General features: G+C 42.6%; 1 protein-coding gene across 20 annotated transcripts in view; it reads left to right on the top strand.

Moving 5' to 3' along the window:
• foxp1b (forkhead box P1b) overlaps window positions 1-25,480 on the top strand; it is a 158,961-nt gene that overhangs the window by 96,825 nt on the left and 36,656 nt on the right. For 9 of the 20 annotated variants that reach the window (XR_013909316.1, XM_080302095.1, XM_080302083.1 and 6 more), the window contains 3 exons: window positions 15,837-15,974; window positions 16,242-16,346; window positions 19,785-19,935. Coding sequence is in view for 19 of the 20 variants with exons in the window: in XM_080302095.1 (XP_080158221.1) it covers window positions 15,837-15,974; window positions 16,242-16,346; window positions 19,785-19,935 (394 nt within the window). In the remaining variant the exon portion in view is untranslated. Of the gene's footprint in view, window positions 1-8,128; window positions 8,552-15,836; window positions 15,975-16,241; window positions 16,347-19,784; window positions 19,936-25,480 lie in introns of those variants that run through there. The other 11 variants (XM_080302089.1, XM_080302092.1, XM_080302088.1 and 8 more) reach the window with 7 other exon arrangements.

Here is a 25,480-nt window from a genome sequence, read left to right as displayed (position 1 = left end):
AGCTCATCCAGTATTATCTGGATTATCACTGTTTGAGATTACCGCAGTAGACAGGATTGTCCTTATTGGCTGCATTTTGTTTAGGAAGTTTGTAAGCAGGAGAAAGTGTGGAAAAGAGGAAAAGCTAGAAGAGAAAGAGCTCAGTTCCTCCCGCTAAAGGGAGTTTGGCTTTGTTCTTTCCTTGCTTTCTTTTCATCACACTCATGCATACAGCAGAAATAAAAGAAGAGGCTAGTCTATACCTCTGGCAGCAGGAGGTGCTCTAGAGCAGACCGCAAGTGGGGTGTGTGTTCCAGGTGGAGGGTTTAAAGCTGGAACAGAGAGACATGAGCACGGGGTGGGAGAATGCAAAGGTATTAAGAGGTAAACAGGTGGTGGGACACTTATTTGAACTGCCTTTGTAATGCAAAGGGAAAAAAACAGTGGGGAAAAAATTGGGGGGGTTTTGTTTTGTTTTTTCATCTTGCTTTTAAGATCGACAGTGCTGTATTTCTGATGCAACATTTGCCTCACAGATGTATATCTTTGTTTGAACAAGGAGCGGTTGTTTGTGTCAGTGTGAAATTGCAAACGACTTCAGGGCATATTTGGTAATTAATACGGAGGCCCTGTTCTCTCTGTGTGTATATATATAATATTTAATACCCTTACTATCCCATTGGGGGCCCTTTTTAATGAGCTATTGTAGCAGCTAGGTCTAATGTCAGGTTGTGGAAAAGCCTCTTTGTTGTGCAGATGTCTTCGGAATAGCTCCAGAGGATGAAATATGACTGTGATGACCTTTCAGTTGTGTGCATATTTGTCAGGATTCAAATAAGTTGAAAGGATCAAACTAAACAGTTTCCCCAGCCTGCCAGGGAATTGTGCTGCAGAGGTCAACAGAGGGGACCACAACGGCAGATTCCAGCATACAGCCAGTTGTTGGTACATAGTAAAGTACTAAACCATCTCCTGCAGACAAAGACAAAATTAAAATTCTAATTTATTAATGTATACAGAGAGCTTGGCCAAGCTGTCACTCAGCTATTGAAAAGAGAGTCGGGCCCTTTCCCCCTGCCCCCCCCTCTCTTACTCCCCTCTTCTGCCCAGTTCTTGTGAAGAGAGCTCAGGCTCACTGTAGTATCTAACTAATGCTGTAAATTGCCTGCTCTCTAATGTCCTATGCTACATTTTGCTGAGTTGAAACTGCCATTATGAAAAAACCACAAGTCCAGACGAGTGTTTGTTTATCTCCAAATTACATATTCTACTAATTAAACCCAGCCCAACCACTAGCAGTGCACACACAAGGATAAGTATTCAGGCGCAGACATCACTGGGCCATTCTGTGCAAGTGTGCATTGCATTTAGTTTAACGTTTTCAGTTGGTGGCATTTCTGTTATGTTCCATATCGCAAACATTGTTTTTTTCAAACACCAGATAGTCATTTTCTCTTTTAAGAACAAACCCTGTGCTTAGAGGAGCCTCCTTCACACAGAACATTCACTATCTCCATCACACAGCCTGGATAATGATTCTCTGTTGAGCTGGACTGGGTCATCAAAAGACATGATCCAACAATTATGGGACTGTGTAGTAAGCTGACACCTCATAAAAGCACCTGATCTGCAGACGAGACTCCATTCATCTCAGTGTTCTTCCTATTAGGCACGAGGAGATGTGCAGAGAGACTTTTACTCATTTGGAGATGTGACTCACTTTCCAATTCATTCAAGTCAAAAATAATGAAGCACTGTATATATGAAACATCCAGGAAAAAAACTGACCTGCACAGAGCACTAAAGGGAAAAAAAATATGAGTCAAACAAGCCTCAGAATCCTTGATCAGCATTAAATGGCTCTTTGGTTTTATATCTTCAGCAGGGGTGCCCCCGAAGCCCCCTCACCCCTGTACCGCCCACCCCTGCCGTTGGATAAAGATGCCTGCGCTGTATACTCAGCGGCCTAGAGGCCTTTTAATCATGCTAGATATACAAACAGCTGCTATGCATGCTGGAAAGCAGCTAAACATACTTGACTGGTCAAAAAGCCAGTAAATTACATTGACAGAATGACACATGTAATTAAAAGAATCCATGCCGCTTTTACCTTTTGCGCTTCACACCTACAGTGGCACAACGACGAGAGCCGGCAACTCCCACCCCGCTAATTACCATTATCAGTGAAATGGTAGGGTTTGACTCATTAGTTCCATGTGCATTTAATTAGAGGCAGGCTGAAATTGGATTTAACTTATTACTTTTTCATGGATCACTTTCTTGTCATCACTTCAAATTGGATTGCAGCCCCAGGTAACTAATTATGCCAGCCGCAGGATCAGGAGTGGAGAAATAGGTAATTAGGAACAACACTGTCGGACCCTCGCTGATAGTCCACCAGCACCGAGGTGGGGGGAGGGGGGGAATTGATGCTCGTTTGTGGCAATGCACACGAGACCGGCTGGTTAACTACACCTCATTCCAAGGGAACCTGTGCACGCATCCACCTACTACAGGGGATTATGTGGCACCCGGGCAGGAGATGTTGTGTCAATATGGTGTCTATGCTCTGAGTGTAATATCCAGATTATGCTTGTTTCCCATCCAGGATTGTGTTTAAGATCAGCATTCAGTACGGTGAGGTACATGGCCAGCAGCCAGTTTCCTGCATCTACTGCTGAATGACAGCGACTGATTTCTGTCAGTCTGTGCTGATTGTAATGAGAATACATGAACGGCTGCTTTGAAGAGAGGCAGGTGCATAATGTAGCGTGTTAACAATTCAGGCTTTTAGCAGAGGTAGTTTGCTTGTGGAGAGGGAAAGTGATTGCTTTACTGAGAGCTTTGTTGTCCATATTAAAGTAAAGATCATCTTCTACCCTAAAAGTTTTTGCACTTATTGTAATTATGTGTTGGCCTTCTATTTTAAATGAGAAACACTATTCACAATTCACTGATAAATATTTCGCTGAACATTTTCATAATGTCAAAGGTGCATCACTTGTTATTCTTCAGACAGAGAAACTACAGATAATGTTTAAAAACCAGACAATTTCCTTATCTACACTATTACCAGCTGAAGCCTCGATCCTCTCTTCTTTCCCTTTTCTTTTCTCTCTTTCGTTCTCCTTTGCTCACTCTGTTCTCACACCATAGTGTACAGCCTCGCGGAGGGCATCTCCAGGTCAAAAGATAATGTCTTTTCAGTTTACAGGATGAAAGCCTTTTAAGTTAGAGAGCTCCCCTCCAATGCCCCTCCTCCTCCCCGCATTTGCTTTTCACATCCTTCATTTGTGGTCTGTTGGGGGGAAGCGTGATGTGACACAATCCAGGGGCCAAGCCTCTGTCTGACAGGACAGGGAGAAGCCGGCGGCTTTCCCTCCCTCTCCTACTGTTTTTGCAGTAGGCCCATGGCATTGTCCTGACACATGTATACCACAGAGCTCCAATCTGTAAGTCATTAGAGCACTAGGCCAAAGCCTGTCAGCTGGAGCTCAGCCAGTGCTGCAGGCTGATCTGAGGCAGCACTTCGAGGTGCCTCCGCAGTCTGGCCGGCCAGTGGCCCAAAGTGGCACAGCAGCGATCGCCCAGTGGCGAGGTGACAATAGGCAGGACTCTAGATTCATGTCATGGGTCGGTTATTGTGTGAAAAAAAAATCTCTGTGCATTTAGATTTAGTTTAGAGTGACATATAAATATATTTAAAGCATTATAGACCAGAAATATGAAGAAAAAGAAGTGCTGAGCATAGTGATAGAAGGAATAGTCGTTGATAATGCCGTTTGTAGCCTGATTTCACTCCGCTGTTACTGAAGTGAGTCATTCTTAGGGAAGTCGTTAAACATTTTAGCAGAGATATGCCCATTCACAAGAAAGTCACTTCATAAAATCATAGCAACAACAATGCAGTGTGTTATTCAGTTAGGGGCTGTCTCAAGGTGATTCTGTAATGAAATCTCATTCTGTTGTGTGCATTGCTTTGAGGTGATAAATACTGTCAGGAAAGATCAGCACAAAGCCAAGACCGGTGCCGGGGAATAGGCCGTCTCTATGGTCGCTTGTTTTGCTTGTCATATTGTAAAAATGTATTATGTGTACTGTATATATTAGAACCAGGTTTGGGATAATCCTGTCAGAATGAAGTCATCTGTCCTGATTCCACATAGCCAAGTGGGAGGGAGGGGGGTGGTGGCGGTGGGAGCTCTCGCCCGGCCAAGTTGATGACTGTCGAATTGACTCCAGTCACAGAGCTGGGAGCCACTCTGCTGTTTGCAGGACCCTCTGTATTCATTGGAGGCCTGATGTTTCCCTTCAAGCAGTCAGCCTTCGCAACACTCCACCCCACTCAGTCATCCCCACGGATACACAAACATATACACTTCCCCTGAAATTTGTCGTATCTTTATGTCATCCTCTGGCGTTACGTCTTGATTTTAATGCTTGTCGTTTTTTTTGGAGTGATTCACACGCCCTTTGGAGAGCGGTAGAAGGATGGATGGGTGCACAGTCAGCCATAGCATTTATAAACACTAACAGCTATGCAAGGTGCAGTCAAGTCAGCATCAGCTCACAATGCAGTTTCTCTTTGGGTGTCAATGCACACTTTTGACAGCTTGGCAATTCTCTTATTCCATTTTCACTTTTGGTTAAGACTCGAATAAAGTAAACTGTTACTGCTTAGACAGCAGAAGAGTGATACAGATATACAGGTCGACACGAGGGCTTTATTTGGAGCATTTTATATTTGTGTTGGATGTTTAACAGCAGACCATAATTGTGCTTAACCGCTTTATCCATATAGTGTGCAGAAAAAGCCAAAGTAATGTAGTTCGTGATTAGACTCCTCTTTAGTCTTTAAAAAGCGATGACAGGAGCCACCCAAAGGCAGACAGGTTTCTACTCAAATCTGATAACTAACTGTAAATTTTATGCATAGCTCATCGCCCATGATAATGCATTATTTTGGTACATAGCAGAACCCAAATATCAAATGTCACTCAGTAACTTATTTGCAGCTTTAGGTTTACTTGTGACGCTCTTTTAACCCTGGCAGCCACCGCAGAATCATTGTTATTGCTTAGTAAAAAGAACTGGGTTTCTTTGTATTAATATGGTTTTCGTTTTAAATCAAAGATGAATCAATCGCCAAAAAAGACAAGACAAAAATTCCCCCACCTCCCTAAATCGATGTTGCTCAAACCCAAAAGTGTTTTTGTTTTGACTAAGTGAAAAACCACACTAGTGCGCACTGGAAGCTCCGTTATATACTAGCTGGCATATCATCTCAGGAAATATTTTGCAAATACAGACTTCACATGTGCTGACTAAACAATGTGCTCCTGGTTGTCAAAATTAAAAGTAAATAACCAAAGCCATATATAATAGACCACGAGGAACATGGTGAGTCAGGCGTGACTTGCTGTAAGTCCTCTCTGCTCCGGGTGATAACCTCATTCGCTCAGAATGTGACTTACTCCTTCAGTAGTGTGCAGATATTTAAAGGCGGACTCGCTGTCTTTTATTTTTGATTGACTTAATAAACAGTAACAATATGCAAGAGTTTTATGCGAGAGAGGAACAAGGGCACAGAAGTGTAGAAAAAAATAATAACACGATAAATAAAAGATGCGATCGGTTTTGGTTTGGCTCTGAATAGAAACTCTCCACCTCTTCAAAAGTTGTTTGTGCTATTGTTTTACTGCTGCAGAAATGACATAGCGCTCTCCCGTGTGGCGTCAGTGCAAGTGAGTGGGTCACCAAATAACAGTTTTTTTTCCCCTTAAATCAAAAGTCACTTCTTTCTGAACTTTGCAAAGTGTGAAGTTTTGCTGTAGCTCGGAAAACACACTTTGTTCGATTTACAATTGTTTCTTAAAAGCTTTGTACTTTTGAAATAACATTTGAAATGGAAATAACAGGGAAAAAATATGTTATGTAGGTTATATTAAATAGAGCAGCTGTTATTTATATAGGTCCCACACCTGCCCTGCTGAGTCTCTGCCAGTAAACAATAAAATACTCCAAACACACAAGAGGAGAGGAAAAAAGGGTGTGTTTGTTTTCTCATGACAATGGTCCAGGTCACCAGCGCTTTTCAAGAAAAGCAATGAGAATGAATTTGTTCTCCGCTTCCACTCCATTTCCCTACTTGTCTTAATGTAGTAGCAGTAAGACACTGGTTGGCATGCCGGTGCAGCTTATTCACTGGCTGCGTTAGTGTTTTGGGAAGGCTTTGTAATTGGAGCCGAGTCGTTATCTTCAGCCATAGCTCAGGCCAGACATTAACTCATACTTTCACTCTAACTCGAGCAGGAAATGGGAGTATTTTATAATGTCATCCACTCTGTCATGAACACAATCGCTCAGTACTCTCGGTAAACTATCACAAGGGACGGGTTCAAGGCTCAAGAATATTGATGTTTCTGTGTGCACAGGAACAAAAAAAAATCCACATAGGGTGTGTATCACATCGACACATATGTGTAATTATTTTACATGGCGCAGGCACAGAGGCAATGGATTAGAAAGACAGTATGTGAGAGGAGAAGCTTGAACTGTGTGTCTGCTAAATTTATCATGAGGCCTTTGGGAGCGTTGAAATGAGAACAGTGGCCTATTACTGCTAAGAAGGTGTTTTATTGAGAATACGCCGACATGCCACCCCAGGGAGAGTGCCGGGGGAGAATAGCGTGGCCGTAGCCTAAACCACTTTGTGCGTGTTTGCGTGTGCATGCGTGTAGTTGCAAGCACATGGCTGCGTGTCACTCTCTTTTTGTGTGAGGCGTCTTGAGGGTGTCAGATAGAAAATAAAAGCCCCTTTTCTTCCACTTAATTATTCACTATGATACGTATTGGAATTGTCACTTTTGACACTTGAGGTGTCCCAGTCAATAATTTATATAGGTCAGGCCAGCTTAGCAGAGCTCATTGTTAGTTATTAGCAGATGAGAGCAGTGGCTTGTTATGCAGGCGCTCTGTTTATTTTACCAGTGTGTTTGCGGACTGGAATGTATCCCATGAACATTCCTTCATCCTTGGCCAAGGGTTTATAGCTGTTGATATGAGCTGTGTTTTAGAGCTCTGTTATTCAGCTCTGTGTTTATTGTCATGATAATTAACAAAGTGAGGTGTTAATCTTTCCTCGTGCTTTTGTCTAATTCTTTTAAGTGGGTTGCACAACTTAGTAACCCTGATTTTAATGTTGTTACAGAAGTGGGACTGATTAAGAACTCATTCCATTTTCTCATGTTTAGATGTGCTACAGAGTGGAATGTAATTAAATGTTTATAAATATTGTTCAGGAGTAGGTAGCTCAATTGAAAGATAAGACATATAGGTTGTCAGCAGTCAGGGCTTTCGCCCTACTGTCTCTCCCTGGGAGTTCAGTAAGATCTCCAGTAGGTGGCAGGGTCCTGTTTTCTTCTTCTGTCTTTTCCACTTGCTGAGTGCACACGGGTGTTAAAGAGTGTGATGATATCATGACAGCTAATTGCTCTCATTGGGATGGAGTTGGATGGATTGCCTGGTAGCTGGTGTAATGTTAGCTGTTAATGTAAGTGGTTTTAGCTTGTCTGAGGCCAAATTGAGGGATAAGTGTTTAAAAACTGGTTTGAAATTTTTTTTATGCTGCTGTGGTTGATTTTATGGCTGAATACTCGCAAACTTGGTTTTGCATATTATTACTGGTTGATTCCTATAGTAAACTCTGTAAGTACAAACTATAAAAAGATTGGCATTAGTACAGAAAATACAAAGCTACCCTAATCTCATAATTATATTATTTTAGGCTAAAATAGAATTTGTTTTTCTTGGGAAATTTTAAAGGAAGAAAATAGCTACAAAGCCTTGTGAATTGTTTGTGTGCATTTAGTGTTTTCAGCATGTAAAATGAGTTGTGCCTTTGTTCCAGCACTGTAAACAATTCCATTTAGCAGAACAATAAAGAGGCTGATAGCAAGGCCAGTTTTCTTTCTTTCCGCTAGATAGCTGTGTTTACTTATCTGTTGTTTAATTAAAGGGCCTCTTTTCTTTAAGTTCCCATTGTTTCAATTGCACGGCCCGAGTCCCGGCAGGGGTCAAAGGGTTAACAGCCGTCAACTGTGCCTTTTTTTCTCTGCCTCTCCCTCTCTCTCTCTCTTTCTCTTTCTCCTTTTTTTTTAAAGGGGCCCCCACACAAAGGCACAGTTTCACCTGCAGCCCAGCCCGCGGCTTCCTATTGTGTGGCCCCATTTGAATTGATTATGTTTAGAAGGCTGGTTGTGATTGGTGGAGAAGGGCGTGGTTGATTGGATAGTTTTGTATCTTGTCAGCCAGGGAGCAACCTTGTGCGTGCAATCTGTCTGTATCCTGAGGAAGGTTGGAGACTCCACAGCACAGCAGCGCTTGTTCTCAGCCTCTCTGCCTGCCAGCCTGCGCGCCCCTACCTCTCTCTCTCTCTCTTACTTACTCACACTCGCTCTCTCTCTCCCTCCCTCTCTCTCTTCCCCTCGCTGCTCGACTCTCCGCTCTGCTTCACTCCACACCGCGTGGCCCGGCACTCTGTTTACCCTGCCAGCTAAATGGAGTTTGTCAGGTTTGTCAATATGATTGATTTCTGTGATTTTGCCAGCTTTCTTGTATGAAAAAACTTGACAATTTAATTTGAAGAGGGAAAAGGAGAAAAGGAGTTTTATTGTCTGTCCATTGTTGACGTTCTGTCATTGTAGCTGGTTAATTTTGTCATGCTTCTTCCTATGGGAAGAGTAGTTATCCAGGGTTTACTTTGTTGTTAAGATGCTGTCAGTTTGCATGCTTGCTGTGTTAAGAGAAATATATAAAGTCATGTATGTTAGATTTATTGTCTCTAAATGTGTTGCCTTTCAGAGCAAGACTGTATGGAGATGATGTCTCTGTTTGTCTGTGCTGTTAGTTGTTTTCAGGAATTTGGCTTTTTACTGTAAGCTTGTGCAACAGTTTCCTCTGCCTTGCCTAACCACATACATGAAGTTTCTCACTGACACTTTACAGTGTTTGTTTAGTTTTGTTGACTTTGCTGATAGTGAGCTAACCAGTTAAGCAGGATCTAATACTGTACACGTTCAAATTATGGAAAGTTCTAGGAAAAACAGGAGACAGGTTTGCCAGCTCTTTTACTTTCATTTGTGTGTGTTTTTGTATTTTGCTCTTTTTTTTTTTTTTTTTTTTTAGAAAATACTTGTTAAGCTTCATTGTTTACATCCTTGAATTAAGGGTGTGCGAGTACTTGTTTTCTCCAAATTATGTTTTGCTAGTTGTGTATTTTGTGACTTGTTCCCCAGAGTTAATGAGTGCTGGTCAGACTTTGCTTGCTCTAATGGCCTGGACTAATCCTCAGTCTCCTCATGGTGTCACAGTGAATTAAGACAGTGGCTGGCACAGCTCTATATTTGACACTGTCACCACAAACCACGTTGGAGACACGCTGTCACTCTAAATGTCATCGCTCATGTCTTTCTGAAAAGTTAGTGTGCGAATGTTGGTGCGGGCCTATGCGTGTGTGTCGGCACTTGCAATAAAAGGATTGCAAAATACATTTAAGGGGGAAAGTTGTGGTCAATTTGCTCCATTTTTCTACTGTCAAGTTTGAGTCCTCCTTGACAGTTTTGAGGTTTTACACAGAAGACAGTTATTGACTTTCTGTTGTTTAATGACCTCAAGTATTTTTACTGCAGTCATTTAAGTAATACGCTCATATAGCAACAGAAGAACTTGTGTTTTTTTTCCCTTTTTTGAAGTGTTTTTGTTGTATTTCTCAGCATTTCTGAAACTTTTTTTCCCCTTTGGTACAGTCTTTCAACTCTCACAGCTAAGAAAGTGGACAGGAGGAGAGATGGAGCAGATTATCAGATAGTTGAGAAGCAGGACAGCGAAGCCTAAACAGGGCAGTGTTCGCCGTAATGTTGTGCAGCTGTGCAGCCGAGACTCGCAGTTTGGGAGAGCTGGAGTGCGAGCTGATTGGGTTGACAGTTTGTAATCAAAGTTGATTTATTGTTCATTAGTAGTGCATTAGCCCTTTCAGGCTGGGGCGTTATTTGTGCAGTGGCCTGTCAAGGCGAGGGGCTGCCAGCACCTGTCATTTCTAAACCATGACATAGGCAACCAGATATTAGCTGTGTACCCGGAGAGGGGGGCACACGGGGGTAGCCTGCAGAGCCCCACGGCTCACTGGGATATCCTTTACAGGGACGGTCTTTGCTTTGTACTGGAGCAGGCAGGCAAGACAGAGAGGAGAGACGGGGGAATAGTTTAGCAGTGATATAGTGAGCCACCAGCTGCTCTCTGCTGTTATTCTCTGGCTTTCCCGACTAAAACATGTTTTTACTTGAAAAAGGCTTGCAATCGTTTTTCCTTTTTTTTTTTCTTTTTTTTGCCCGTTGCTATTTGGAGAATGTGCATCTCTGTTTCAAACGGGGAAGATTAACATTACACTTGAGATGCCATGTGTTTCAAAAGGTTGAGATGGTAGGATAATGATGAGATTACATGGTGTAGAGTGTTTTATGGCAGAAGGTCTTTTTAACCATTCATCTAAGTCCCAGCCTATATATTTCTAAAGTATTAAAGGGAGCCTATTGTCATGTTGCATCTAGAAAATAAGGGTGGATTATTGGGACTGAAACACTTCTTCTTCTTTTTTTCTCCATATACTGGTTTTTACTTAATTCCAAAAACATGCTGCTGTCAGTGTGAATTTATTTCAATATAATTTATATAATTTAATTATTTGGCTGTTCACTTAAAAACAGCATTAAGAGTGTCAAGAAGCAACATAATTTGTGTCCCTCTTGTCTGCCGTCATGGAAACAAGGATTAGCTTTGCCTTGCTGGTGTGCAGAGAATAGAAACAATCTGTACGAGGATGTGTCAGCCATTGTCTTTTGACTACACTTTCATTTCAAAGGGATTTCAGAGGCTGTGATCTTAATTAAATCTCAACTGACTCGAATAATGCATCTGAAAACACGCAGCGTTGCGTAACCGTGTAAAGCTGGTGAACTAAAGATCACGGGCGCACAGTTTATATGAACAGCGGTCGTAAGATGTTTCCGGGAAAGGTGCAAACATCGAACAGTTGTGTGTAGGACATCACTCACCGAGAATTTGGTTTGCTTGGTTTCAGAACTCAAAATACCTTGTAAAATACATACTTGGAGGTGTGGCTTGAAAAGGTCAGAAAGAATGACAGGACAGTGAGTCACACACCAAAATGTATGATACACTCCTTTCTTTTAATTTTTTTGTAAGCAAAAGAAACAAAGAATTGTATCAGAAGTATTTGAACCACCTTTAATATAATATTTTAACACAATTTTCATTTTTTTTTATAAAATCCAAGTCAAATCTTCTTTTTTTTTTTTAATACAAAAGTGAACATTTTAAATACCAAAGTGTGATCGTGATGCGGCACAAGTGTGTGCGTTTGAGGGGGAAGAGGGAGGGCGACCTATGTGCGCTCCCTCAGCGGTGGTCACCTGCAGTGGCGGCTCCCTCCAGTGTGGGAAACGGCGTCCAGGTCGCAGCTCGGCTGTTATTGCTGGGGCGAGAGCTTGCTCACGTTGCCGTGCAGTTTGTTTGTTTAAACCCGATGCTGGGTCGAGCTCCGGCGAAAACCTGTTTGTTTGTAGTCGTCGAGTTAATTAAAACGCAATCTTAACTTTTGTTTTTACAGTTGTTGCAAATAATTTGAGTCTCGCTCCCCCTCACACATCTCCGCCCCGAACTCAGAAGATATAGTGCATGGTAAATGTGGCTGTGATTATCCTGTTTATCTGAGCTGTAAATATTTTTAAAACAGCTTGATTGTGGATGACAAGAAAGGAATTATGGTGGTCTAACATATGTTGGGATTATTTAGTACTTGTGTCCTACTTTTTACATTTAAATTCTGCTGCATAATTCACATTGTGTTGTTTTCCCAATAATGACAACCACAAACAAAATATAAATCAAGATATTCTGATTATTACTATTATTATTATTATTATTATTACAATAATCATTATTATTATTGTTGTTGTTACAATTATTATTAGGGGGAAAGGTTATTGGTGTGAATCTATTTTTTAGGGGAAATTCTCTCCACTCCAAAGATTTCAATCAACCTGAATGGCTAATGTGGAATTAGTCTTTCCAGTCTTGTCGACGACTAATTATGTTCACACATCACTTAAGTACAATAGCTCCCGTGAAATCCTCATTTTGGCAACATTTTCATGCAGGAGATCATAGTCGGGATGGGAAGTCGTTTCCTTGCGCCACAGCAGGCCAAGGTAAAACAACAGCATCAAACGGACTGGGGCTGGTATTTCTTTTTTACTTCTCCATTCCATTTGATGCCCCCACAAAACAACACGACCCCAGGGAATATAAATGAAAATTTGATAATTCTCTCTGCTTTTCTTTCTTTCTCCCCCTTTTTTTCTGCGTCTTCGTATCTTTCAGTGAAACGTCTTTGTCGGGCTCACTGACATTCACCTCCTCATCCCTCATTGCTGCTCCTCTTAATTGCCTTAGTGTGAAAAAAGGCGCTATCGTGCAGCCTCATTCACCTTACTCCTCTTCGCCGTGCTTTGACCTCTGACTTGTGATAGGAGGGGGATCTTCATTAACTCTGAATCAGTGACTCTAAAATGTTTTCAGATCTGGGGTGTGTTCCCTCATTAGATTATCGCATTTTGCACTCTTCTCTTGTTAGTTTCTCACAGACAGACGTTGTCCCACCGTAGGTGTCCCTTTATGACAAATGTTTCCTGTACTGTGTGCTGGCGCTTTTTCAGAAGTGGAGCAGTAAACAAGAGGAATATTTTAATAATTTTTTAGTTTTTTCAAATTGAGGAAAACACTTTTTAAAAAAAATAATTTTATCATGTTAAGTATTAACATTTAAATTCCTTTTTAAATGTTTTTTTTATAGTATGACATTTTTATACTCAATGTGCCGTGCATGTTTCTTTTTGTGCATGTGAAAAATGTGGTTTTGCTCTTCATATACAATCTATTATGGGCTGCACGTGTGCCTGTATGTACTTGTGGCAGTTAACATGCCACAGTTCTGTGCATGGGTGTGTTTGTCTGCATCTGTGTGTTTGGCCAGCAGGCCTGTGCTGGTACAGTATATTGCCTCCAGTCACTGTGCAGCTGTGTGAGAATGTTCCAGGTTTGAATGTTTATGTATGGGAGGCACCTGGAGAGCACCACACCTTCATGAAATTCATAAACGTCAGCTATTTCTGGCATCCTCAGAATGTCCTCTTTTTCACACTCTCATATTGGTGGAGTAGATTAGAGCTGGGCTCAGTGGATCCCTCCAGTTATTAGCCCAGTACGGGTCTCCTTTTAGACTATCTTTAGATGGTGATATATTTTTGTGGATCATTTGGAGTCATGATGTTATCCAAGAGATAAGGGAGTGCACCATATGGGAGTGCTCTAAATGGCGACTGGCGTCCTGTGTTTGCGTTAAATGGGCACGATACAGCGGCCAAGGCAATATTTTTCAGTTAAAGTGCTCCTCCCGCCCTTCCACTCAATAGGACCCAGTCTTAGGCAGATTTTCACTCCTTCAGCACAGGATTAAATGGTAGTAGTTACATTGATCAATAGGTTAAGAAGCATACAATCCCTCTTGCTGCTAATGACCTCAGTAGTAATGGGTAATAAAATGGGGGTCTGTAATAGCCTCTTGCTGGGGCTGTTCACGGAGGAGGCTGCTCTAACTGTAGTTACTGAGAGCCAGATGCTCTTGACAAGGCGAAGTGTGAAACCGTGATGAGATACACACCTCAGGTGTAAAGAATTAAGACAGTTACACTGAAGGAAATCTCTGTGTAATTTGTAATGAAATCGACAGTTATTGAGATCTGGTTAAGTGTATAAAACCTCTGTGTTAACTCGAAGTTTGCTCTCCCCTTTTCCACATCACACTGTGTAATATGGCATGACAAAATGATTATACATTTGAAACGAAGACAAAATTTGCAGCCTTTACACGCTGGTAAAAAATAGAGCATGACTAATATGGAGTAGATTTTTTACGCATGTAGTAAAAGTGAAGTTTGTGGAGAAAAAGGGGGGGGGGGGGGGGGGGGCATTTTTATTTATCCTCTTTTGGAGGGGGTAAATGCCACATTTCGACGTGCACTGCATATCACATCACGTACGGGTTTGCATGTCAGCAAGACCAGGCTGCTTGGTTGACCTTCAGAATAGTTCATCAAAATTAGTGATGCCCAGAAAAAAGGACTTCGCTGGATAATGACTGTGAAATTAGGAAATGGGAGGCCGAGGCTATGCAAATGACAGGACAAGTCATGTGCAAAAGTCAAGATGAACTGCATATTAAGACATAATACAGGGGGGAATTAATATTGCATTTTCCTCCTCGCACCCCTTGCGCCTCCTGCTGAAAATAAGAAATGTGAAGTGTGTGTTGGTCCTGGGTGGGGCTGACCCTCCTTCATTCTCTTGGGTTTGGAAGAACATATCCCAGTGTAGTCTGGCACGGCTCAATAAAGTTAACAGAGAGCATCAAAGCTGCTCCGTTCTGTTTGACATCACTGCCCTTTCCTCTGCATTTTCACTACAAGCTGTTCATTATGGCAGTGCTTTGTTTTTGTTTTATGCTACAATGGGGAGAGTGAATAAGGTGATATGGATGCAGGGCGTGTGTCAAGAAAAGCCCCTTCGTTACCGGACGAGATTTTAAACAGCTAAATTGCATTCAGAAAAGCATGAAAAATTCAGAGGGGTGTCATTAGCTTTAAGGTGACCACACAATTTGGGTAACCTTGGTGAAGACAGTCTGTCACCGGTTATGTCTGCTCTATCGGCTGCTGACATCAGCCTGAAAGAGTACATTTTAATACTCGCTTATGCACACACAGATACTAATGTATTCGTGCACAAAAAGAACCACAGCCGCAACATGTTAACAACTGCAAAGACGCCGCAGTATACAAGCATATCTCCATCGCTGTTTGTCATCCAAATGTCAGGGAAAGGAGCTTTTAATGGTATTGCACATCATAGCAGTGAGTGGCAGCATCCAGACACACTCCAAGTCCCCTATGTCGCTGGAGCAATTAAGGCACCCTGACAACTGTGGGGGCTCTTTCGGTGTCACAACAAATCACTTGTTTTGAGGAGTCATGCACTCACACCTTTCTGCAGGGAGTTAGTTAGGGGCCCGTGTGTTCTTCACCATGGCTCCTCCTCCAGGCGCTCTATATCTTCACAATAATAGATCGCTGTTGACAGCATCTCTAATGAAATGTTCTCACATGACATGTCGTGCATGCGCGACAAGCGAACCACAGCATTTTTGGAGGCAATCTTTCACGTCTTCAGGTATGACACATTTGCCGCGTCGTGCAAACGGCGATGCTTATTGGAGCTTCGCCGTTTGTAAATGCAGATCATATCGGGTTTTGTGGAGGGGGTATGTGCGAGAGAGGGGAAGGTGGAAGGATGGAAGTCGGGGTGGACGTGTTGACCCACGCCTGGCTCTCTTGTGTCCTTTAGCCTGTCTCAGTCTGGTGTGGTGTCATAATGGTTAGAGGGGCGAAATGTGTGTGTTAGATGTTTGCTGGAGGTCATGTGCAGATTGCAACACTTCAAGATGACACTTGAGATGAATTCCTAGAATGCATCAAAGCCTCTTATAGTCTATTATGTTTGTCTAATGTGTGTCTTTGTTTTTTGTTGAGCTACATTTTTTTACCCTACCTTGCTTGTAGGCTGTAGCACACATGTGACAGTAAACAAGAAGGAGCCAGTGTTGAGGATGGATTGCTTTTTGCTTCCTGCACTAATTAACAGCTATCTGCTTGTTGTGTGTGCAGGTTCCAGTGTCAGTGGCTATGATGACACCTCAAGTGATAACTCCACAGCAAATGCAGCAGATTCTTCAGCAACAAGTCCTGAGCCCTCAGCAGCTCCAGGTTCTTCTCCAGCAGCAACAGGCCCTCATGTTACAACAGGTAACGTACATTCATGCTACCAGTAATCTTCTTCAGACGGGGCCATCAAGTTTCAGATGGTGAATGTCTCAGCTTGAAATGAAAATCTTCTTATGTATAGACCATGTTTCACAAAGATAAATTCACTTTGAACTGCTATTCTCCTTTCTTTTCTAAGCCTCAAAGACAGCATCCCTCAAAGTGTTGAAAATTCTCACAAAATCCACTGCCAGGTTTGCATGACTGATAGACTTTGCTTCACATGTCACCCTCCCGTCTCTTCTGCAGCAGCAACTCCAAGAATTCTACAAGAAGCAGCAGGAACAACTCCACCTCCAGCTCCTCCAGCAGCAGCAACAGCAGCAACATGCAGGCAGCAAGCAGAGTAAAGAGGTAAGCTGACATCACTCCAGCCGCCTGCCATTACCAAACATTGGCCAGACAGAGTACGGAAGGCATGCGTGCTCCCTCCCTCAACTCCATCTGCTTTCAGCCTGTGGTTAAAGCAGAGACGGGGGGAGAATCAAGTGCACTCATGCTTCTGATTAGCATGTCAGACTGGCTGGATAAATGGTAACAACTGACTTATACTGTGCTAAGAATCCAGTGTCTCTTTTTTGGACCTGTCTCCACATTAAATGTATAATATGTTACAGAAAAGACTCAGGCCATTGTTGTAGTTTTTTTTCTAGTAAACAAGTGTCCTAAGCAACAAAGAGATGACCGTTCCTCTGAGCCTTGTGTAGGACATAATGAAAGGCAGAAGGGAGAAAGGCAGAAACACAGAGCATATAAATCTGAGAGGCTTTTCTCGGTAATTAACATGGAAATGGCAGAGGAAAAGAAGGCATGTAATTGTGAGATATCAGTGCAGAGAGCGCTTCCAGCTTTGTTGCCCATGTTGAGTTTTTTTTCACCATTTTTCTTTCTTGCTTTCCCTCCTTCGCTCCCCGTAGTGCAGCGAGGCTTGCTCATAGGCAGCGGCTTAATGCGTGTTAATGACAGGCGGATACAGGCATCACTGTGGACGAAGCAAATTATTATTGTGCGGTCAGAAGAAGTTCAAAGACGATCTGGGAATTTTCACTCTTGTCCCCGTTGAGTTCCAATGTTTGGAGAGTAAAGGAAACACAGAAAATTAAGCCCGGCGTTAAAAGCGGACCCACGCTCATCCACGCATGCTCACTCCCGCACACGTCCGCGTGCTGTCGAAGCACCCAACTTCAAAGTCGTAGCTCCCTAATTAATGAACTGCGGGCTTCAGTTTGGACAAGTTGTGGCGTGATGCTCCCATAAATCAACATGACAGCAGAGCTCCTCGGCCTCAGATAGGGCCTGTCACCAAGTCGCATCTGATGTAAACACTAGAGGAGCAAGGGAGAAAAAGAGGGGGAGGCGAGGGGGGCAGACAAGGAGGTGCAATTGATCAGTTGAATGGAGCATGAGAATAAAAGAAAAAACTACTTTTGAAGCATATTATGTATGATCACAGGAAATGGATGCAGCCTCGAGAGGCTCTCCCCTTCTGCCGATGTTTTCTTTCTCTTCTCCATCGCACTCGCTCTCTCTCTCTCTTTCAGTCGCATTTCTAGCAGCCATCAAAAGACAGAATAAGAATTATGCAGTGAATCCCCTGTGGCTGCCAGACAATAACCCCCTGTTGTTGCTTTGTGCCTCTTTTATTTTAAAGACATCAAAATTTAGTTTTTCAAAGATCTTTAACTTTATATTTGAAGCTTGACAATAAAGGGCTGCCAGTGCCACTCTTTATCATTTGTCAGGGACTGTATTTTTCTCTCCCTCGTGCCACTTCTTGTTAACCTCTTATTTGGTCTATTGGGTCTGGGGGTTTTTAATGTGTCTGCATGCTGAGAGTGCACAGGAGCCGCTGTCAGCTGACGGGACTAGAGGAAAAATATGAAGGGGAGAGAGTTAAATTCATTTGCAGCACTCCATTTTCTTTCTTCCTTTTTTTTCCCTCAAAAGCCACCCCTCTATTTATTTAGCCTATTTACTTAGCGTTTTGATGAAAGACATTGTTCCTTCTAAGCCCCCCTCCCCCTCCCATAGCACTATTATCTTTATCTGTCAGGGAGGAGCTGCTGAACAGAGAAAAACTCAAGACAAGAGAAACTTCTCTCACACTGATGAAAGGAGAAAAAGAGCCAACCATCGTTCATAAACAGAACACATCAGAGAGGATCACAGGCCACCTGCATCCTGAATGTGATCTTTATCGAGTCGCTCTTTTTTTCTCTGTCTCACTTTCTTCCCTCACATTTTGGGTTAGATCACACATGAGCCTGAGACTGAATGTAGTTACTCTTCAATTATGACCCTCCGTTACCACTGACAAAGTGCCTTCTTCCTCTGATTGATCCAATGAGACGACACCGCTCGCTGTAATGGGCCAGCGCTGCCCAGAGCGTTATTTTTAGTCAGCCAGTGCAGAAGCAGCAGGCTGGGTGCAGGGCAGGAGGGAGGTAGAGGAAGAGAAAGGAAGGCCGCTCGACCCTTTTGACAAGCCCGGCAGGGGTGGGCGGAGGGGACCCGTTTTATCTGGCTGTTTCAGTGGTTTCAGAGCCGCCAGCCAGTGACCTGACTGCCGCATTGCACAGAGACCTTTTTTGTATGCACTCAATTGTGAGAAGTAAACAAAGTGGTGTATCCTGTGTTTGGTAAAAGGGTGCGGTGCACGGCTTGGCAGGCACGGCGCTGCTTTTAGTGCCCCTACCTCTCCTTCCACCCGCTTGACAAACTGGTCTTGTATACTCATAAACAGACCTAGTGTCCTGTTGGGTCTCAGACGTGTTTGTTATGTCCTTAACTGTTAGAAAATACAGAAGGTGTACAGCTAGGTCCTGTTTAATCAGCAACAACACTTTGTTGAGCTGACTGTGGATTATTAAGAACGTCGGTTGATGAACGGGTTAAAAGTCATCTCTCTCCTCTGTGTCCCTGTTATCTAAATTCCATCTCTCATTTGTTTTGACTCATGGCGGATTGGGGATATTAGCAAATTTCCTTCTATTTATTATTCTGACTTTGTCTTTTTCCTTTCCATTTTCTTCTGTGCCCTTATTTCACTTTTTCATCCCATCAAAGTTCACGTTTCACTTTTCAGAGCCAGATTTTTTTTTCATCTCCCTGACTTTAAAATCAAGTGAAGACGCGCGACTGTTTCATTAACTGTTTCTTCACGAAGCGGTCTTAACACAGTAAGACGAACAAAACAGCTATCACATAGACCGTCCACAGCATGCGATTGAACGCAGCTTGCCACGCTGGTTGGGGGAAGACTGAATCCCTGAGCTCAGCGCCATGCCTGGGAGAGTTGTGAGAGTTGCTAGGGTGGTTATTAAGCACTTTGATTTAGTCACACGTTGTTTGCTGAATTATGAATGGCTGTAATTAAATTCCTGTGGCTCTTATTATGAATGATTAACTATGTTGTTTCATTGTTTGTCATTTGCCTTGCGACTCCTCGTTAATTAAGAGAGAGAGAGATGTATAGCGTACCTGTCTTAAGTGGGCTCTGACAAAACCAAACTAAAGGCAAAAAATAAAAAAAGGAAAATTAGGCTTCGTGGTAGCACGCGTTAAATCCATTAACCTTGTTTTTTATGAATGAACATGTTGTTCTAAAGTGCTTCATTTTACAACCCTAACTGTGAACTCTGTCACCTTGATGTTAAAATGGGTTTTTTAAATGGTGTATGCAAAGGAACCTGAAATTCAAATGTACGTGTTTGCACTGGCTGTTGTGCTTTTACATACGGTTTGTATGTGTTTGCTGATGGTGTGCCTCTTTGTGTCTCTGTGTGCCTCCAGCAGCAGGTGTCAGCACAGCAGTTGGCTTTCCAGCAGCAGCTCCTGCAGGTCCAGCAGGTCCAGCAGCAGCACCTGCTCAACCTTCAGAGGCAAGGACTGCTCAGCATCCAGCCTGGACAGACTGGCCTGCCACTGCACTCCCTCACTCAGGGTTAGTACCTCATATGTGACTGCAGCACAGCAATCTTCCTGTCCACCAGCTTTAACATTTCATCCACAATGAAGCAGTTATGATGACCTATCATGTGGCTGTATGTAAAGCACAGCAACTGAAGAACACTCGAATCACTATAAAAACACATATTTTAAGAGCCTTTAATTTGGGGGCTAGGTTTAGGTGGAATAAAATGTTGATTTTTCCATACTGAAATAGTCCTATTAATATAAATGCTTCACTGTAAAAATAGATATTTTCTTCCTGTGGATCAGCTATGTCACTCCAACAACAAAGATATATGTCTGGAGTTTAAGTTTGATCTTGCACGTCTTTCTTCAGGGTCTCTAAACAGGACTATCCTGTCTCTGCACCTTTTGTATTGCTCAACCAGTTTCACTATAACCTTGTTTATGTTATTGTTACAGGAAGCGTTCTATTGTCTTAGATAGTGAGAGTTGGGAATGAAACCGATGCCTATTATTTTGTATTTGATATTCTTACCTACTTGCTTGGTCTTGTCATGCCTGAGCTGCTTAGTTATGTGTTGTACTTGAAAAATTACACAAATAAACTCTTTAAAAAACACTTAACAACACCAGCTGAACACAAACACACCGAATAGTCGTAGAGCTCGACCAAGAATGTAACACTAGAAGTATCTAACCACATGCTGACTCGACGTCCGCTTTATATCTTCAGCGATCGCTTCTCCACTTTACTAAATGGGATCTAACTCCTTTACGCCAAAACATGTTTGCTGCACGATTTTAGTTTGGAACACTGAACTAACTCAAGTAACACATCCCACTGCTCAGAAGCAGAGATCCACACTTTGTCCTTCAGCTCATTGTCCTGTTCCTGTGATTGGCATTCTGGTGTCAGTCTCCTTTAGCCTGGAGGAAGACTGGATCTATTGTTCAGAAACCGCCAGTAAACTTGTCACTGTAAAAGCGCCTGTAACCTGATAGGAAGTCAATACTTGCTGTTTGGCCAGGAAGTTTATTTCTTCATTTATTCCTTAATGTTATGTTAAGGAGCGGTCCCCCTGTGACATCATAAGGGTTTTAGAACATGACATTGACTATTCATTCACAGCTAAGACAAACAGTTTTGAAATAATAAGATAAAAATGGGAGGGGATGGGAGAGTGCTTAGGTAATAGGCAAACACAAACATGGTTTGTACAGTGCTGTTATTGTTTGGACTGGGTATGGAATAACTCATCCGCTCATAGACGATCGCCGTGGGCACAGGCGTGGAGCACTGCTGTGTTCTGTGTTGCGCTTTGCTGAATTGCTCTGTGTCAGATGTCTGGCAAACACTCACACACCCCTTGAGTAAAGCATTGTGTGAGTGATATGGCTAGGCACTGAACTTTTGATAGATTTCACAACAGGCTTAGAACATCCTGTTTATTTTGTGTCATCATCACATACCTCTGAGGCATCTCATCTTATCAGAGAGCGGGGGCACTAAGTTTATCTCCTTCATATGCTACCTTTTCAGTTTTCGCTTATGCTTTGTTGGGGCTACGTGGTACTGAAATAGTGATTTCAGTCGCGTGTCACTGTGTCACAGACGCCATATAAAATGACAGAATTTATGTTCTAAGAGAAAATCTGACTTTTAACTCCGTGCAAATATATTTTCATGCCGAACGGCAGATTAAAATAAGTTACACTCGTAGTTAAAGGGAAAATTTAACTAGGCTATTGTTCGCATAAACATCGAAATAAGGAACTGAATCTTCCCACATACAATTAGCGGTCTGTTTCACTTTTGTTGCAACCAGTCAAACCTGGTTAGTTTGCCCTCGTGGTTAACTCTGTGTCTGCGACAGCTGTTACAACACTTAGGCTAGTGCTCCAGGCCCCCAGTTTGTCTTCTTATTCTACACATTTTCTGCTTGACTGTTTGAAGTTATTGATGACCTTTCTGTTTTCCACATCACTAAACTCTTTCACGCATCAGCGGGCCAGGCCTATGGTACTCAGATCTAATCTGCAATATTCAGCTAGCACTGCATCGGAAGCAGTGAGTTGATCTTCTCTGTTTGGGTCCCAGTGATTATGGATTCAAACTTGGGGGCAGTAAATTGCGGTGACTTTCTAACTGATGATTTTTATTTCTTTCATTTAAACATGAAGATATCGATATAATTATTTTAAAATCCCATTATTATAGCAGACGGTCCTCTGTCTCCATTTTTCATGTACAGAGAGAATGAAAACGCTAAAGGTTAGCAAATAATAGGCCACTGAAACAGAATAATTAAAGAAAGTGTCCTTTTGGGTACTGCAGTGCAGTTTAAACCTCAGTCATATATCACTCTTCTGTCTGGTACAGTACATTGTTGGCTGAGACAGATTACAGTCATTGTTCTGGACTGAAGGAATGCATCTGAATTAGCTTTTCAAAAAATTGATAGCACTAATTAAGTATAAACTTGTAGATAGCACTTTTGAGTGAAAAACAATTTCTCACATTATCTTGAGCGTAATTTGTTTCTCTTGTCGTAAATTCTTTTGACATTAATGTCCAAAGTCTTGGAAGCGGCCAGGCGCTATCTGTTATAAATTACAAAAATGTGTTTGGGGAGGATATAACTCTCATAAATATAAATTTGATCCAACCAACACCCCCACCTGCCTCACAAAAAGCCTGTCCTCTTGACCTGATAAGTGAGTCAGTGGTTGCTCAGGCTCGCGTTGCTAAGGTGTTTGCATGTTTTTTGCACATGTGGCTGTGTGTGTGTGTCACAAAGGTGGCCGGTGTTTGTGTACATCCCGAATAAAATGGACCTTCACCCTGTGAGGTTGCTCTGCGAGAGAGCGAGTTCCTCTAGCTGCACAACATCATTTAAGCTGTCTAAGAGAGGCCAGTGGGACAGTGACAAGACAAATTTGTCGGTAATATGAAAGCAAAGAATGTGGTGAGCCATGAAGTGCTCACAGAACAGCAGCACATCAGGGACAGCGGCGGGTAATGCAGCCGACCTGTCAGTGATTGATACATCCAGCAGTGGGCTACTGGTAATAGTTCCAGCAGCATTAGGACAGGACATATTTCAGGCCAAAGGGGTGCATATCAGCAGGCCGGTGATTACGGCAACATAAACAGGGGTGCAGTAAAGGTCCCAGTCTGACGGAACAATAAACTAATAGCGATGTCACTGTCCCCCCATGGCACCGGCACTGTGTGAGAAGTAGCAGCACGGTTTAAAGAGCTCGGAGCACTAGGGGCCATTTTTTATTTGGGGGATGATGGCCTGCAACTGATGTCATTATGAACCTTAAATCAACTTTCTGCTTGCTTGAACATGGTCACCTGGGTGCAGGAGGACAAGGACAGGAAAAGGTTGAAGAGCTAGGCCTGTCTTGGTGCCAGAGCTACCTGCGGAGGTAAAATTGAGTTGGGAGGCCGGTGATCAATCAACTGTCCCAACAACATACATTTTTTAAAGTGCTTGTCCGTATTTCCCGCTCGTAATGAGTGGAAGACTTGTGTTGAAAAATGGAAACAGGAAAGATAAACCAATCTGGCGTTTAAAAGATGGACAAACTGGGTACCAAAGAAAGAAGGACTTACAGATCAATGTCATTATGTGTCCCACAGTAATCAGATGGAGAGAAACTCGATGCATTTTTGTCCCAACACAAAATATAATACCCACGGAGACTTTTGTGTAATGATATTTTATTGGCATTTATGTGGAATCATGAGCCATAGCTGTTGCAGAGTTTGAAGAGGTTGGGGTAGGAGAGGGAAGTGGCGAACGGAGAGCAATAAAACTGCAGACTAGATCCAGAAAGAGACAGGTTGGTCCCACTCCGTTACCTCTCTCATCAGACCGGTCTATGTGCTGTGGTTTCATCTGAGTAAACAGTGGTGTTGGGGTCACCAGGACTGCTGGGTAATTGAGCCAGTGTGGGCTGCCCTGTCAAGCACATCGGCTAAAAATACATCGCCCACTGTCACCGGGCACCAAGTGGGGGGAAAATGATTGTTCCCTCTGTCAGAGCGCAGGACACTCACATCACCAGTGACCTTCCTCTTCTAAACCAGCTATCACAGGGAAAAAAAAGAAGGAAAAACAAACTTTTGCTCCAAAGTCCAAAACAACAATGCAGCCTTTGATAATGAAACTGGAAATCAACAAGCGCCGGATTAGCATGCTATAACATGGAGCGCGAAATAAAGCATGTTTAGCCTGTCATGAATGCGCACTTCGATTAGGGCACATCAAGGCAATGAGGAGAATAAGGGAGAATACAGGCAGACAGAATAGAGCGAGTGTGCTGAAATATCCGAATGAGGGAAGACGCTCCTTGGAACGTGGAAAGGTTATTGATTTGTCCTGCAATCATTTCCTGCTCTTTGATATGCAAACGATCTAGTGTGAATTTACAGCAATCCTATCAGACTCATTTCACAGTTCTTAGCCCCTGCGTCTCTCTGGAGTCCTCCGCCTCATTAGGCCAATGTTCTCCATTACCAGCATAATTAAAATCTTTAGTAGCTTATCAAATTAAAAATATTTTTGCTGATCGTATTGAGATCTTCACCTCACAGTTATTTTCCACAACAGGAATAAATTAAGACTAAGCATTTTGCACACAATGTATTACAATCTGGTGCTTGAAAGGAGCACTTCTGGTATCTATAGAGCTGGTGATGAGAAACAGGGAGGAGTGGGGGGGGGATCCGGAGAATATAAACCCGAGTAGATAAGCATGTGCAAATCATCTTTCATTTGCCAGTGCTCATTTTGAGAATGGATTTAATTAATTGTAATGTTAAACGAGTGGTCTTGCCCATTTGCTCTGTGGTTAAACTCACCACATATCCAAGGGGCTTCTTCCGCCATGCTTAAAACATGTGGCTTATTTAAGCACAGACTTGAATCCCCATTACAAATGCACATATATTTTGATATTAGATTTTTCAGCGCTATTAAAATCGGGCTTGCCCGCACGCACCGTGTTTTGACTGAAAACACTCGTAGCCACAGATTTTCGCCCATGAGGTTTAATCTTATTTTACATATCAGCTTTGTCCTCATTTGTGTCAAGTGAAAGCAGACTTCTCAGACACACCATAGATGGACACATACGTATTGTGTGCCAACAAAGACTCTCTGCTGTGAGACACGGAAAGTAGGGTTCACAAGCACTGCATTATCCTTCTTCATCCCGAGTCTGGCCCTGAGTGTCGGGATCGCTGTCACTCATTTGCTGAAAAAACACACACGCTCTGCAGATGTGTTTTCAGCACGCAGAAAAATGTCTTCTGTCTTCAAGGGATTTTTTTCCCCTTTTTTTTCAAAGGGCTGTGTGAGCTGCAGTGTGCTTGACTTGTTAAATGAGGTTTAAGTCTTCTGTGTCAATTGGAGGCGGTGCAGAGCTTTAAGTATTTTGCACATTAATGTGCTTTTGAGAATATTACCCCAGGGTCCTGTTTCTCAAGGAAACAGGGGTGGGATGTTTTCTAGCGTCGCTATTGTAAACTTTTTGTTGTGTGTGTTCTGCACATCTCTGTT

This window comes from Astatotilapia calliptera, chromosome 5 (genome assembly GCF_964374335.1).
Source record: "Astatotilapia calliptera chromosome 5, fAstCal68.1, whole genome shotgun sequence".
Lineage (NCBI taxonomy): Eukaryota > Metazoa > Chordata > Actinopteri > Cichliformes > Cichlidae > Astatotilapia > Astatotilapia calliptera.
The sequence above is the reverse complement of the archived record's forward strand: the minus strand, read 5'-3'. Positions and strand labels throughout refer to the sequence as shown.